At 47.5% G+C, this 13,514-nt stretch overlaps 1 protein-coding gene across 6 annotated transcripts in view; it reads right to left on the bottom strand.

The window, feature by feature from the left end:
* Positions 1–13,514, bottom strand: part of LOC138745789 (A disintegrin and metalloproteinase with thrombospondin motifs 20-like) — a 381,593-nt gene that overhangs the window by 43,794 nt on the left and 324,285 nt on the right. For 5 of the 6 annotated variants that reach the window (XM_069903086.1, XM_069903089.1, XM_069903091.1 and 2 more), the window contains 4 exons: positions 11,714–11,884; positions 8,376–8,576; positions 4,954–5,154; positions 1,829–1,958 (listed from right to left, as the gene is read on the bottom strand). In XM_069903086.1, coding sequence (XP_069759187.1) covers positions 1,829–1,958; positions 4,954–5,154; positions 8,376–8,576; positions 11,714–11,884 — 703 coding nt within the window. The remainder of the gene's footprint in view (positions 1–1,828; positions 1,959–4,953; positions 5,155–8,375; positions 8,577–11,713; positions 11,885–13,514) is intronic. The other variant, XM_069903087.1, reaches the window with a different exon arrangement.

The raw sequence follows: 13,514 nt of genomic DNA, 5'->3' as shown, positions 1-13,514 counted from the left end.
GAATGCCTTTCCAGAGATGGTGGTAGAGGTTGGGACAATAGGGGCATTTAAGCGACTCCCTCCTAGATAGGCACATGGATGAAAGAAAAATGGAAGGTTATGAGGGAGGGAGGGTTTACACACTCTGGGTAACTGGCACTCCAGGTAAGTGGCACTCCAGGAAATCATCTCTCTGTAACTGCACTCCAGGTAACCAGCGCTCTGGGTAACTGGCACTCCAGATAACCATCTCTCTGTAACTGGCACTCCAGGTAACTGGCACATTCTAGGTAACTAACCTTCTAGTAACCACTCTCTGGGTTACCGGCACTCTGATTAACCAGCATTCTGTGTAACTGGCGCTCCCAATAACCAGCACTCCAAGTAACCGGTGCTCTCCAGGTAACCAGTACTCTCCGGGTAACCAGCACTCTCTGAGTAATCGACACTCTGGCTAACCAGCACTCCTAGTAACCAGCTCTCTGGCTAACCGGCAGTCCATGTTTCTGGCACTCAGGGTAACCGGCACTCTCCGGATAACCAGCACTCCAATTAACCGCCACTCAGGATAACTGGCACTTTCTGGATGACCAGCATTCCAGCTAACTGCCACTCTAGATAACTAGCACTCCAGGTAACCAGCAGAGTCAAGCTAACCAGCGCACTCCAGGTAAATGGCACTCCAGATAACTGGCACTCCCGGTTACCAGCTCTCTGGGTAACTGACACTCCCCATGACCAGGATGACCTGCAGGATACAGCTAATTAAGGCATGACCTTTGGAGAAAGGCCTTTCCCACAATCATAGTCATATAGAGGCCCCTGGTCATTTTTTTAGTGGTTGTTAAAGAAAGGGTGAAACCTCACAACCCACCACAGGAGGGTTCTTGCATGCTCTTTGTGAAATAAATGCTTTAATTTTATTTCCCCTCAGTCTGCTGTGACTGGTGAGCTCACTAGAACCACTGGCTCTGGGAATACACGTGAAAACATCAGAGAATCTATCTCATGTATCTGTCCATGAAGTTGTCTTGAGCAACTGTTCTTTCTCCATTGTCACGACCCACTTCAACTTCACTGCATTGAAAGGGTGTGTGTGGCTGCACTCTAATAGGATTCTCTCCACCTCATCCCTCTCTGCTTACTGCTTGGTGCTGACTACAGCATCGCGTGTTGAGTCATCCCTTTCTGCCGAGTTCCCAAATACGTGACAGCGAATCTCAGCAGTGGGGGAGGTTGGCTTTTGGCTGCAGCCATTGCAGGGAGTGAATCATCTTCTTGTTCACCCCCTGGCAGACCTTTGTGGAAAGTCATCCCACAATAGCCCATTGATTCATGGACAAAACGCTGCACAGTTGAGATAAAAGTAGATTTTTGTTTGTAAATTCAGAGACACAGCACAGTAACAGGCACTTCCGGCTCACGAGCCCACACTGCCCAAATACACCCATGTGACCAATTCACCTCTATGTCTTTAGAACGAGAGAGGAAACCAGACATGGGAGAATGTTCAACCTCCTTACAGACACCACTGGATTCAAACCAAGGTCGCTGATGCTGTAATGGTAATGTGCTAACTATGCCATGACACAAACTACCACAATTGTTAATTGTTGTCGAGGGAAGCAGTAAGCAATTGAATTAAAAAGTCTAATAAATATAAAGAGTGCCAGATTCAAATCCTGGTCATTGGCTCTCTAGAAATATCACGCTAACCGTGCCTCCCTTGAGGAAGCCTGCTGATCAGATGAGATGGATCAATTAATTTGGCTGGAATTGCAGTTAGGGTTATCACACATGTGTCCAGGTACCCTGCAGCAGGAATGGGAAAGGGAACTTCTGTACTTACAAGCACGAATGAAGCAAGGAGTGTGACGGTGTGGCTTTTGGCTGCGCCGGCAGAGTTCACTGGGCAGACTGTTCTCAGTCAGGCATTGGACGGCCCTCTCCATCAGACCCACGCCACATGGCACAGAGCACTGAAAGCATTTCCAAACAATCAGCAGGTCACACAAACTCAGACTGGGGTTAGTTTCCTGTGATGCAGCACTTAGACAATCCCTGCCGGTGGAGAATCCATCTGCCTTGCAGCAGGCAAAAAAGGAATTTCATGGAATTCGACAGTTTTATAACAATAACAACAAATTGAATCTTGAAAGTCCCGATAATTCAATTCATTCACTGTTTGGTGGCTACAGTTCCAGTCGCTTCATTGCAGCAAGGATGTAGTTGCTTTGGAGAGGGCGCAGAGGAAATTCTACATGGATTGGAGAACATGGCTCATGAAGCAAGGGTGACAGAGCTAGGGGCTTCCTTTTTGTAGTGACAAAAGGGTGAGAGGTGCCTTCATAGAGGTATGCAAGGTGGACAGCCAGCACTTCTTCTCAGGCTGACAAAAGTGAATGCCTGAGGACATCTGTTTAAGGTCAATGGAGTTTTTATACTCTGAGAGCGGTGGGGGCCTGGAGTGCATTGGCAGAGGTGGTGGCAGAGGCCAATACAATAGGGACATTCAAAAGACTCTGAGACAGGCACATGGATATAAGAAAAAAAAAGGGTTATGCGTGATAGGTAGGGAAGGGTGAGATTGTTGTGAACTAGTTTTACATGGGCCAGCTCAATATTGTGGGCCCAAGCTGTGCTATAATCTTCAGTGTTCCACCAAGTAACCCTGCAGCTTTCTTGTGGCTACTTGATTAGTTGTTGACTTTTGGGCAATGTTATAATAAATGTAGGATATTATTAACAGAAATGAGATAGTATCTCCCGACTATTGAGAGAAAAAGAGGATCCTATTAAATGCGACGAGCCTTCAATTGACAGTGATGCTGGAATGTTGAGTGAGGCCAGAGAAGCTGGAGGAACATAACAGATAAGGCAGTGCCCATGGAGAGATGGTCAATCAAGGTTTAGATTGGGACCCTTTATTGATGGATTCTGGGGGATGGCAGCCTGTGAATCAGGGGTGTGGATTAAATCCCATTCCAGAAATGAGATCACACTACCCAGACTGGCCCATGGGACAGAACTGGAGAGGGGAGGCAGCATCTTCCTGAAGAGGAGCTCCCATCTAAGGACACCATCAACAATTCCATAGGACAAATCAAAGAGGGAGAAGAACTACAGTCCTCGAATCAGAAAGGCTGGGTTGCAGTGATGCCACCTCAGAGATAGAACATCACCCTCAGGATGAGGATTAGTTCATGCCACAGAAGATAAAGTCATGGTTAATTTGAACATAAAACATTACAGTACAGTACAGGCCCTTCAGCCCATGATGTTGCACTGACCTCTGTAAATCTACCCTATGGCAATCCAATCATAATCCTGTATTGTTCTTACAAATATGTGCCTATCCAAGGGTCCTTTGAATGACCCTATTGTGCCAACCTCTACCACCACCTCAGAAAAGGATTCTAGGCACCCACCACACTCTGTAAAAAAACGTACCTCCCCTGAGCTTCCCTTAAGCAGGTGTCCTCTGGTATTTGCTCTTGCCTCCCTGGGAATGAGGTGTTGGCCGTCCACCCTATCGAAGCCCTTCATAATCTTATATATAACTCTATCAAATCTCCTCTCATCCTCCATTGCTCCAGAGAGAAAAGCCCTGGCTCTGTCAACCTTGTTTTATATGCCATGTTCTCCAAACCAGGCTGCATCCTGCTAAATCTCTTATGCAGTCTCTACATCCTTCCTGTAATGAGGCAAACAGAAGTGAACACATACACCGTGTGATCTAATCAAAGTTTTCTCGAGCTGTAACACTACCTTGCAGCTTTTGAACTCAATCCCCCAATTAATGATGGCCAGCACATCATATACCTTTAAAACCACCCTGTCAACTTCCTCATCCTTGCACATCCTTGTCTGTCCTTATGTTGCCTTACAACAATGGTAGCAGCACCAGGGTACTGCATTGAGTGAACGATGGAAAGCCATCATGGATTATTACAAATGACTGGCCATGTAGTGGAGCAGCAGGTGGAACTGATGCCTCGCAGCTCCAGAGACTCAGGCTCATTTCCGACCACCGGCAGTGTCTAGCTGGATGTTTGATGTTTTCCTTGCCATGCAAGGATACCTTCCCCACTTGCCCACAGTTCCCTCCAACCTCCCACAGACGTGTGGGTCAGGGGAGCTGTACCTGTGTGGGCAGAGAGCTGCTGCTTGTAGCTCCTTGCAGGATAGGCCTTGGGTATATTGGGAGAGTGCTGGGTGGAGTATGTGAGACCCGGTCATAAGCAAGTGCCTGTGATTGATGGGAGAGCACCCCTGGACCTGAAAGGCTGATGGACATCCTTCTCTACCATGAGGAGAAGGTGGCAAGTTCTGATCTGCATCTGAAACATTTGGCTTGACGTCTGGCCAATTTCCATGCCTCCTCTTCTCCTGAACACATGGAACCCGACTGCAGTGGAGGTCACTGGTACCTCACCAGGCAACAGTCCTCAGGAAGCGTTGTCGGTTTGATCAATGGGGGTGTTATCCTGGCGTGGGCATGAGCTGAGTAAATCACAGCCCGTCGAGGCTTGAGCCTAGCTTGGTCTCCACTTCAAAGTACTCTGCACTCAGAAGTCAAAGGCCACTCGGAGCCAACACCTAAACAAAAGCATCAAACTTCTCATCAAAATTCTGCCATAATATTTGCTGGACAAATTTTTTTAGATGTACAGCATGGTAACAGGCCCTTCTAGCCATGAAGCTGTGCTGCCCAAACACCCCAATTAATCTACAACCACCCCTGTACACTTTTTAAGGGTGGGGAGAAACTGGAGAACCCAGGGAAAACCCATGTACACATAGGAAAACATGCAAACTCCTTACAGACAGTGCCAGATTGAAGCTGAAATAGTGGTGCCCTAACTGCTTCACTAACTGGCCACCAATCCCTCCATATTACCATGTATGGAAAATTGGCATCGTTTGGCACAGCTAAACAGGGTGAGGGTTGGGGTTGACTGGCCTTAGACGTACCTTGCTCCAAGCTCCCACTCTCCATCTGGCTGACGGAGGACACTTGCGGATGTGGCACTGTTGAACGCTGACAGGTGCCGGTTGTGGGCAACTGCCACTTGAAGAAGCTGATGGTGGGTACGAATTAAGGTCTTGGCCAGAGTGGACCTCCCTGCAGGAAAGGACCCTTTGCTGATATCCTGGGCCACAGCTCACTGAACACTGTGTAGTAAAAGGGAACGCTGCAGTAGGTAGTGCTGATCAACATTACAAGCTTCTTTAATCCTAATGCATGATACACATGCATAGTGGAGCTTAGACCTTCATGGGATTGGATTTGAAATGAACCAACTTGAATTGAATTGTTCATTTTTCCCATGCACCAAGATATAGAGAAAAGCTTTGAACTAAATGCTATCCAGGATGTCAACCTATACTTAAGAACAGGAACTTGTGTAAGAATCAAGCCAAAAGGCAGAGCATACTGTTATAGTGAGTGAGTGAGGAGGAGTGGGGACAAGTGAAGAATCTCTTGCAGTCCCATGGGTAGCTACAAAGGCGACAAATGGTGGGGAGGGAGGAGTGGACAAGGAAGTCACTGAAGAAGTCATCCCTGTGGGAGGCAGAGAGGAGAGGAGAGGGGAATATGGTGGGATCATGTAGAAGGTGACAGAAATGGTGGAGGAGGATGTGTTGGTGGGGTGGTAGATGAGGACAAGAGGTATCCTGCACTACATGCTTGTGGTGTTCAGGTGGGGGAGCAGGGAAGATGTGCAGGTAATGGATCACTGAGTTGATGGTGGGAGAGGGAATGCCACATTGATTGAAGAAGGAGGACATCTCTGATGATCTGGCATGAAAGTCCTCATCCTGGGTCCAGATTTGACAGAGATGGAAGAATTGAGAGAATGGAATGGAATCCTGACAGGGACAGGGTGGGAAGAGATGTAGTCGAGGTAGCAGAGGGAGTTGATGGGTGTGTACAAGATGTCTGTCAAGAGTTTGTCTCCCCAGATAGAGACAGAAAGATCGAAGAAAGGGAGAATGTTGCTGGAGATGGACCAAGTGAATTTGAGGTCGGGGTGGAAGTTGGCACAAAGTGGATGAAGTTAATGACCTCATCATGGGTACGTGAGGCAGCACCAAATTGTCATCGATGTAGCAGATGAAGGGGCCTTGTTTGGGTTGGGTCCTCACAGTCAACAAAAAGATGGGTAAGATTACATGGGGTGGTGTTACAGAGAGTCACAGAGTGCAGAGTGCGGTGTTAGAGTAGCCGGTTTCAGGTGGAATCGCCTGGAGAATGCAGCTCCAGAGTGGCTGCGGGTGTCAGCGAAGGGACGTTCAGTTGGCAGCGCTGAAGGAGGTGATCTGCCACCTGAAAGGTCTGAAGCGGGGAGAGGGACCGCAGAGCAGACGCCGGCTCTGAGTCCAGGCAGGGGCAGCCGTCTGACAGCTCGTCTCCCTGATGCCTGACAGCTCACCTCCCCGCTGCCTGACAGCCCCCTCCTCGCTGCCGGACAGCCCCCTACTTGCTGCCTAGCAGCCCCTTGGCACGGGACTGCAGGGTTGGGGCAGCCGGCTGGGGACTGCAGGGCTGTGGTGGCCAGCATGGGACTACGGGGCTGGAGCTGCCGGCGGGGGACTGCGGGGCTGTGGCAGGCGACGGGGGATTGCGGGGCTCGAGTGGCCGGTGGGGGACTACGGGGCTGAAGTGGCCAGCATGGGACTACGGGGCTGGAGTGGCCAGCAGTGGACTATGGAGCTGGAGCAGCCAGTGTAGGACTGTGGGGCTGGGGTGGCCGGTGGGGGACAGCAGGGCTGGGGCAGCCGGAGGGGGACTGCGGGTTTCAACTGTCCATTGTGTTGGGCGCTGATGTGGGGGCTGAGGTGCCTGAACCTGTTCTGAACTGCACTATTTTAAAAGATTCATTACCAACTGCAGGCTTGCCATGGAAAGAAAAGCATATTTTTGGGGGAGAGGAATAACCTCAAAAAAAGTCTGTCAGTTCGTTCAGCTGCAGAACTTGAAGCATAAACCTACTTTTAAGCATGTCTTCCCAGAGAATGACAATTCCTGAAAAGGTAAATAGCTTTAAACAATGTTGTCTAAACACAATGGTGGAGAAATTTCAGCAGGTGAAAGAGTGCACTTTACATAGCATAGGTACATGACCAACCTTTCGGGCATGAGGCATTCATCAAGGTGACCATCAAATAGCGTAGTTAGTGTGTGCACATGCTTCTACCCAATGTTTTAAGAACAATCGTTTTGATGGTCGGGTCGCCATACAGTGGCTCAGTGACAAAAGCTGGCCATTACAGACAAAGAGACGGCAACCATGGTACATAGTCGGCAAGAAGCGTCTTGGGAGAAGTCAAATGCCTGTGAAGTTCTCGTAGTTCGTAATGATACAAAAGCATTTTAAGTGTCTGAGTCACTGAGGTTTTCAGACAGATTTTGGGATGAACTGGTGGCAATTCATGCAGTCAGTATCAAGCTTGAAGTGGCACCTTACCATTGGCCAATTTAGATCCATTTGTACTTGGCCTGGGCCATTGGCCTTTGTAATCAGTTTAACCCTGATGCCACTGAGCCATTGGATCCCGGTAAACAACCTGGGCTGGACCCAACCCCCAGCCCAGACTTCCAGCACTATAAATGGCACTGTGTATGATCAAATCAGCCTCTTTGGCATCTTGGGACCACCCTGCTTCACTCCAGGCCTAGAAAAGTGGAAGGGTGCTAGAGAAATTGTTGATAAGATGTGCACTGTCAAAGGGTTGGGAACATTTAATTAATGTTCCAAATACAGTTAGGAAGGTGTGTGTGTGTGTGTGTGTGTGTGTGTGTGTGTGTGTGTGTGTGTGTGTGTGTGTGTGTGTGTGTGTGTGTGTGTGTGTGTGTGTGTGTGTGTGTGTGTGTGTTGTGTATTTCATCTCCACCGCGATTTTCTCACATTCCTCTATAAATTGTACGCATGTGTTTTGTGCCGGTGTGATTTTCCCATGCTCGCTATAAATTGTGCATATATGTGTAAGTACACTTTAACGGAGTGGGGGGCACTTTCAGTACTTGCCATAGGTCTTATTTTCTATAGATATGCCACTGGCTCACTGGGAATATTCTTGTCACAGAATGATAGGATGTGTTTCTGACTCCCCTTCTGATCTTCTGCTGTATCTGCTATAACACACAAAACCCAGTCTCTAATTTCCCAAGCTTGCCATCCAGGCAGAGAATCTGGGATGGCTCCACTAGGCAGACAGTCTCTCGACTGAAGATGGATCAGTGATGGATCATACACTGGCATCGATCATACATCAAAATTCTCCTGTTGTATTCGCTAGACAACATACAACACATTACGGTGTATGAGCAAAAGCATCGTTTGGCACAACTGAACCGTGTGAGGGTTGGGGTTGACTGGCCTCAGATGTACCTTGCTCCAAGCTCCCACTCTCCACCTGGCTAACGGAGGACACTTGCGGACGTGGCACTGTTGAATGCTGACAGGTGCCGGTTGTGGGCAAATGTCCCTTGAAGCGGATGGTGGCAGGTATGAATTAAGGTCTTGACCAGAGTGGACCTCCCTGCAGGAAACGACCCTTCGCTGATATCCTGGGCCACAGCTCGCTGAACACTGTGCAGTAAAAGGAAACACTGCAGTAGGTAGCGTTGATCAACATTACACATGAACATTGGAGGTTAGAACTTCATGGGATTGATTTAAGAATAAACCAACTTGAATTGAATTGTTAATTTTCCCCATGCACCAAGATATAGAGAAAAGCTTTGAACTAAATGCTTTCCAGGCATGTCAACCCATACTTAAGTACAGCAGCTTGTGTAAGAATCAAACCAAATTGCAGAGTTTGGTGTTATAGTGAGTGGGCGAGGAGGAGTGGGCACAAGTGAAGAATCTCTTGCAGTCACATGGGTAGCTTCAAAGGGGACGAATGGTGGGGAGGGAGGAGTGGACAAGGAAGTCACTGTAGAAGCGGTCCCTGTGGAAGGTAGAGAGGGGAGGAGAGGGGAATATGGTGGGATCATGTGGTAGGTGGCAGAAATGGCAGAGGAGGATGTGGTAGATGAGGATAAGAGGTATCCTGTTCTTGATGCATGTGGGGGCAGGGGGGGGGCAGGGAAGATGTGCAGATAATGGATAATTGAGTTGATGGTGGGAGAGGGAATGCCACATTGTTTGAAGAAGGAGGACATCTCTGATGATCTGGCATGGAAGTCCTCATCCTAGGTCCAGATTTGATAGAGATGGAGGAATTGAGAGAATGGAATGGAATGGAATCCTGACAGGGACAGGGTGGGAAGAGGTGTAGTCGAAGTAGCAGAGGGAGTTGATGGGTGTGTACAAGATGTCTGTCAAGAGTTCGTCTCCCCAGATAGAGATAGAAATATCGAGGAAAGGGAGAATGTTGCTGGAGATGGACCAAGTGAATTTGAGGTCGGGGTAGAAGTTGGCACAAAGTGGATGAAGTTAACAACCTCATCATGGGTTCATGAGCCATCACCAAATAGTCATCGATGTAGAAGAGGAAGAGTCGAAGGGCCTTGTCTGTGTAAGGTCCACATAGTCAACAAAAGGCAAGAACTGCTGGTCCCATGTGGGTATGGTATCGGGGGTAGAGTGCTGACAAATTGGTTAAGAAAGTGGAAACAAAGGGTTGGGATAAACGCGTAATTTTCAGATTGGCAGGATGTGACTTGTGGGGTACCACAAGGATCGGTGTTGGGTCCTCAGTTGTTTATCATTTATGTAATTGATTTGGATGAAGGGATCATTGTGGCAGTATAAAATGTGAGGAGGATGTCAGGAAAATGCAGAGGTTATCCATTTTGGAGGCTGTAATAAGAGAGTAGAGTATTATTTAAATGGAGTCAAGCTAGGGAGTGGGGTAATGCAAAGAAATCTGGATGGACGTGCACCAGTCACTAAAAGCTGGCATGCAGGTTCAGCAGGCTGTGAAGAGGGCAAGTGGCATGTGGTATCCATAAAGAGGGGCTTGGAGTATAGGAGCAGAGATGCCCTCCTGCAGTTGTACAGAGCCCTGGAGTGACCTCACCTGGAAGATTGCGACCAGTTCTGGTCCCCAAATTTGAGAAAGGACATACTCGCAGTGGAGGGAGTGCAGCACAGATTTACAAGGTTGGTTCCTGGGATGGCAGGATGGACACGTTGAAAGGTTAGAAAGACTGGGTTTATATGCGATGGAGTTTAGAAGGATGAGGGGAGACATAATTGAGGTATATAAGATTATCAAGGGGCTGGACAGGGTGAAATTGAATTACATGTTCAGAATGTTGGGAGAAACTAGTACTAGAGCGCATAGTTTAAGAATACAGGGAAGGCCCTTTAGGATGGAGATGAGGAGAATTTTTTTTACCCAGAGAAGTGTGGATCTGTGGAATGCTTTGCCGCAGAAGGTAGTAGAGACAGATTCGCTGGATATGTTCAAAAGGGAGTTAGATAAGGCTGTTGTGGGCAGGTGGGATAAGGGTTATGGGAATAAGCCAGGGAATGGATACTGACAGAGAGTGGTCAGCCATGTGATCTGAAAAATGGCGATGCTGGCTTGATGGGCCAATTGGCCTACTCCAGCACCTACTGTCTATTGTCTATCCATGTTACAGTTACAGTGTTACAGTGAATCAAAGATTACATAGTGCGGTGTTCCAATGAAGGATGTAGTGTCAACAGTGAGTCACAGAGTGTAGGATGCAGTGTTACAGTGAGTCACAGGGTGCAGGGTGCAGTGTTACGGAGAGTCACAGAGTGCAGCTTAGTACATAAAACAAAGCTTTCACTGCATCTAAATATATATGATGATAAATATTTCTGTCAGTTGAAATGATAGAGGAATTTCCCCCATTTCTCGATGTGGACAAGCTGAGGTCCAACAATGCTCAAAGCATCAGCTCCCTGTGAATGTTCCTGTCATGGAGAATGATTGGATGGGTTTCTAATTCCCCTTCTGATCTGTTGCTGCTGCATTCACCTGGAACACACATGAACCCAGTCTCGCCAAGTTTTTAATCCAGGTGGCTCCACAGAGTAGACACGTCTCCTGGCTGATTTTATTCCCCACCTCTCAGGACAATACTTCCAAATGGAATAGTCATATGCCACTCCTTATTCCTCCTTACTCCATGGGACGCAGGTGTGGGATTAGTCGATTGGTCCCATCCGGTCTCCTTCCATTCCATCATGGCTGATTTACTTTCCTTTTCAACACCATTTTCCTGCTTTCTCCCAGTCACCCTAGATTCCTTTCCTAAATAGCAATGCATCTCCCTCTATATCTGCCCAAAGACATCCTCCATATCGTTCTTTAACTCTCTGGTTCAAAAAATTCCTCCTCTTCCCCCTTTAAAAGAGACATTTTTGTATTCCTCTGGTCCCTGACTTTCCCATCATAGGAAACATCCTCTCCATGTCCACTCTGTCCAGGTTTTCCTTATTCTACTGGAGGGTGCCGCAGTTGACGTTGCTGTTACAGCACCAGAAATTGTGACTGGGGTTCAAATCCCACACTGTCTGTAAGGAGTTTGTACATTCGCCCGGTGTCTGTGTGGATTATTCCCAGGGATCTGTGTTCTTCCCACTGTTCAAAATGTACTGGGGTTGTAGGTTAATTGGGTGGCACAGGCTCATGGGCCGTAATAGCCTTTACTGTGTTGTACATCTAAATATGTCAAACACTCCTCATACAATACCCCCTTCATTTGCTGGATTATTCTTGGGAACCTTGTCTGCACCCTTACCTGTGACCACACTCCAGCAGTCCAAATGTATTGGCAAGGTGCACCAAAGCAGCTTTGCATGGTTAGAGGCTTCGATGAAAGGTTGCAATAGCGATGGTCCATCTGCTCCTGGGCATGGCTGACGCACTGCACGCTGCGTATCTGCACACCAGCACCGCACGGTGCAGAGCACTGGAAGCAAGAGACAGAGGGTCAGCTGCAGGGGCAGATTCCAGTAGATGCTTGGCAAATGCCACTCAGAATTGCTCCAGAACCCTGATGTCTGCTTTGCCTGTTCTTCATGCTATCTACTCGGGAAACTCGAGCAGCATCTGCCTGAGAGAAAGAATGGTCGATGTTTCTGGTTGGAAGGCCTCACCTGAATGTACAAGTCTTGATGAAGATCCACATCCTGAGGAGAAGTTCTGACCTGAATCATCGACCAGCCTTTTTTCCCCACTGATGCTGCTTGACGCATTGAGCAGATAGTTTGTTACTCCAGATTCCAGTGCCTGCAGTGTCCTCTATGTCACCATTTACATGTCTGACTCAGGTTTGGGTCTAAATGATCTTAACTTTTTTTTCATCAGCATTTACTCAGGGAACTGGCACAGTTGAAGGACGTAAGGAAAACAGGCAGTGAGGTCATGAAACCTAATCAGATGAAAGAGGATGAGGTGCTTGCTGTCTTAAAGTAAATGTGGGTGGATAAATCCACAGGGCCTGACAAGATTTTCCCTCAGGCCTAGAAATTGCAGGGGTTTCTGGCAGAAATATTTAAAATGTCCTTAGCCACAGAGTTGGTGCCGGAGGATTGGAGAGTAGTTCACATTGTTCTGCTGTTCAAAAGTAACCCAGTAACCCAGCCTGATGTCAGTAGTAGGTAAATTATTGGAAGGTGTTCTAAGAGATTGGAAATACAATTATTTGGATAGCCAAGAACTGATTAGGGATATTCAACATGGTTTTGTGTGTGGTAGGTCATGTTTAACCAAACTTATAGAGTTTTTCAAGATGGTTGAAGCGTAGAAGGTTGGGGCGGATTTGATAGAAGTATATAAAATTATGAGGGGAATAGATAGTGTGAATAGGCTCTTCCCCTTGACCGTAGGAGAGATTGGAATGAGTTAAGGATTAGGGGACAAAACTTTAGAAGTAACATAAGAGGAAGCTTCTTCACTCAGAGAGTGGTGCCTGAGTGGAACAACCTTCCGGAAGAGGTGGTTGCAGCAGGGTCAATTTTGTCATTTAAGAGAGGTTTGGATGAATACATGGATGTGATGAGATTGGAGGGTTATGGACAGGGAGCGGATAGGTGGTACTAGTGGAGTTCACTTAAATCAGTGCGGACTAGAAGGGCTGATATGGCCTGTTTCTGCACTTTAATTGTTATATGATTATATGGTTAAATATGATTAACGGGAATATTGATGAAGGAAAGGCTGCAGATATTGTCTACATGGACTTTAGTAAGACTTTTGACATGGTCCCATCTGGGAGGTTAGTCAGGAAGGTTCAGATGCTTGATATTCATGGTGAAGTATTGTAGTGAACTGGATTCGACAATGGCTGGACGGGAGAAGCCAGAGAGTAGTGGTGGATGATTGCTTCTCAGACTGGAGGCCTGTGACTAGTGGCGTGCCTCAGAGATCGGTGCTGGAATCATTGTTGTTTGTCATCTATATTAATGATCTGGATGATAATGTGGGCAATTGGATCAGCAAGTTTGCAGCTGACACAAGGATTAGAGGTGTTGTGGACAGCGAAGAAAGTTTTCAAAGCTTGCAGAGGGATCTGGACCAACTGAATAGGCTGCAAAGTG

Source organism: Narcine bancroftii, chromosome 11 (assembly GCF_036971445.1).
Source record: "Narcine bancroftii isolate sNarBan1 chromosome 11, sNarBan1.hap1, whole genome shotgun sequence".
Taxonomy (NCBI): domain Eukaryota; kingdom Metazoa; phylum Chordata; class Chondrichthyes; order Torpediniformes; family Narcinidae; genus Narcine; species Narcine bancroftii.
Note: the sequence above shows the minus strand (reverse complement) of the source record. Positions and strands in the feature narration are given on the sequence as shown.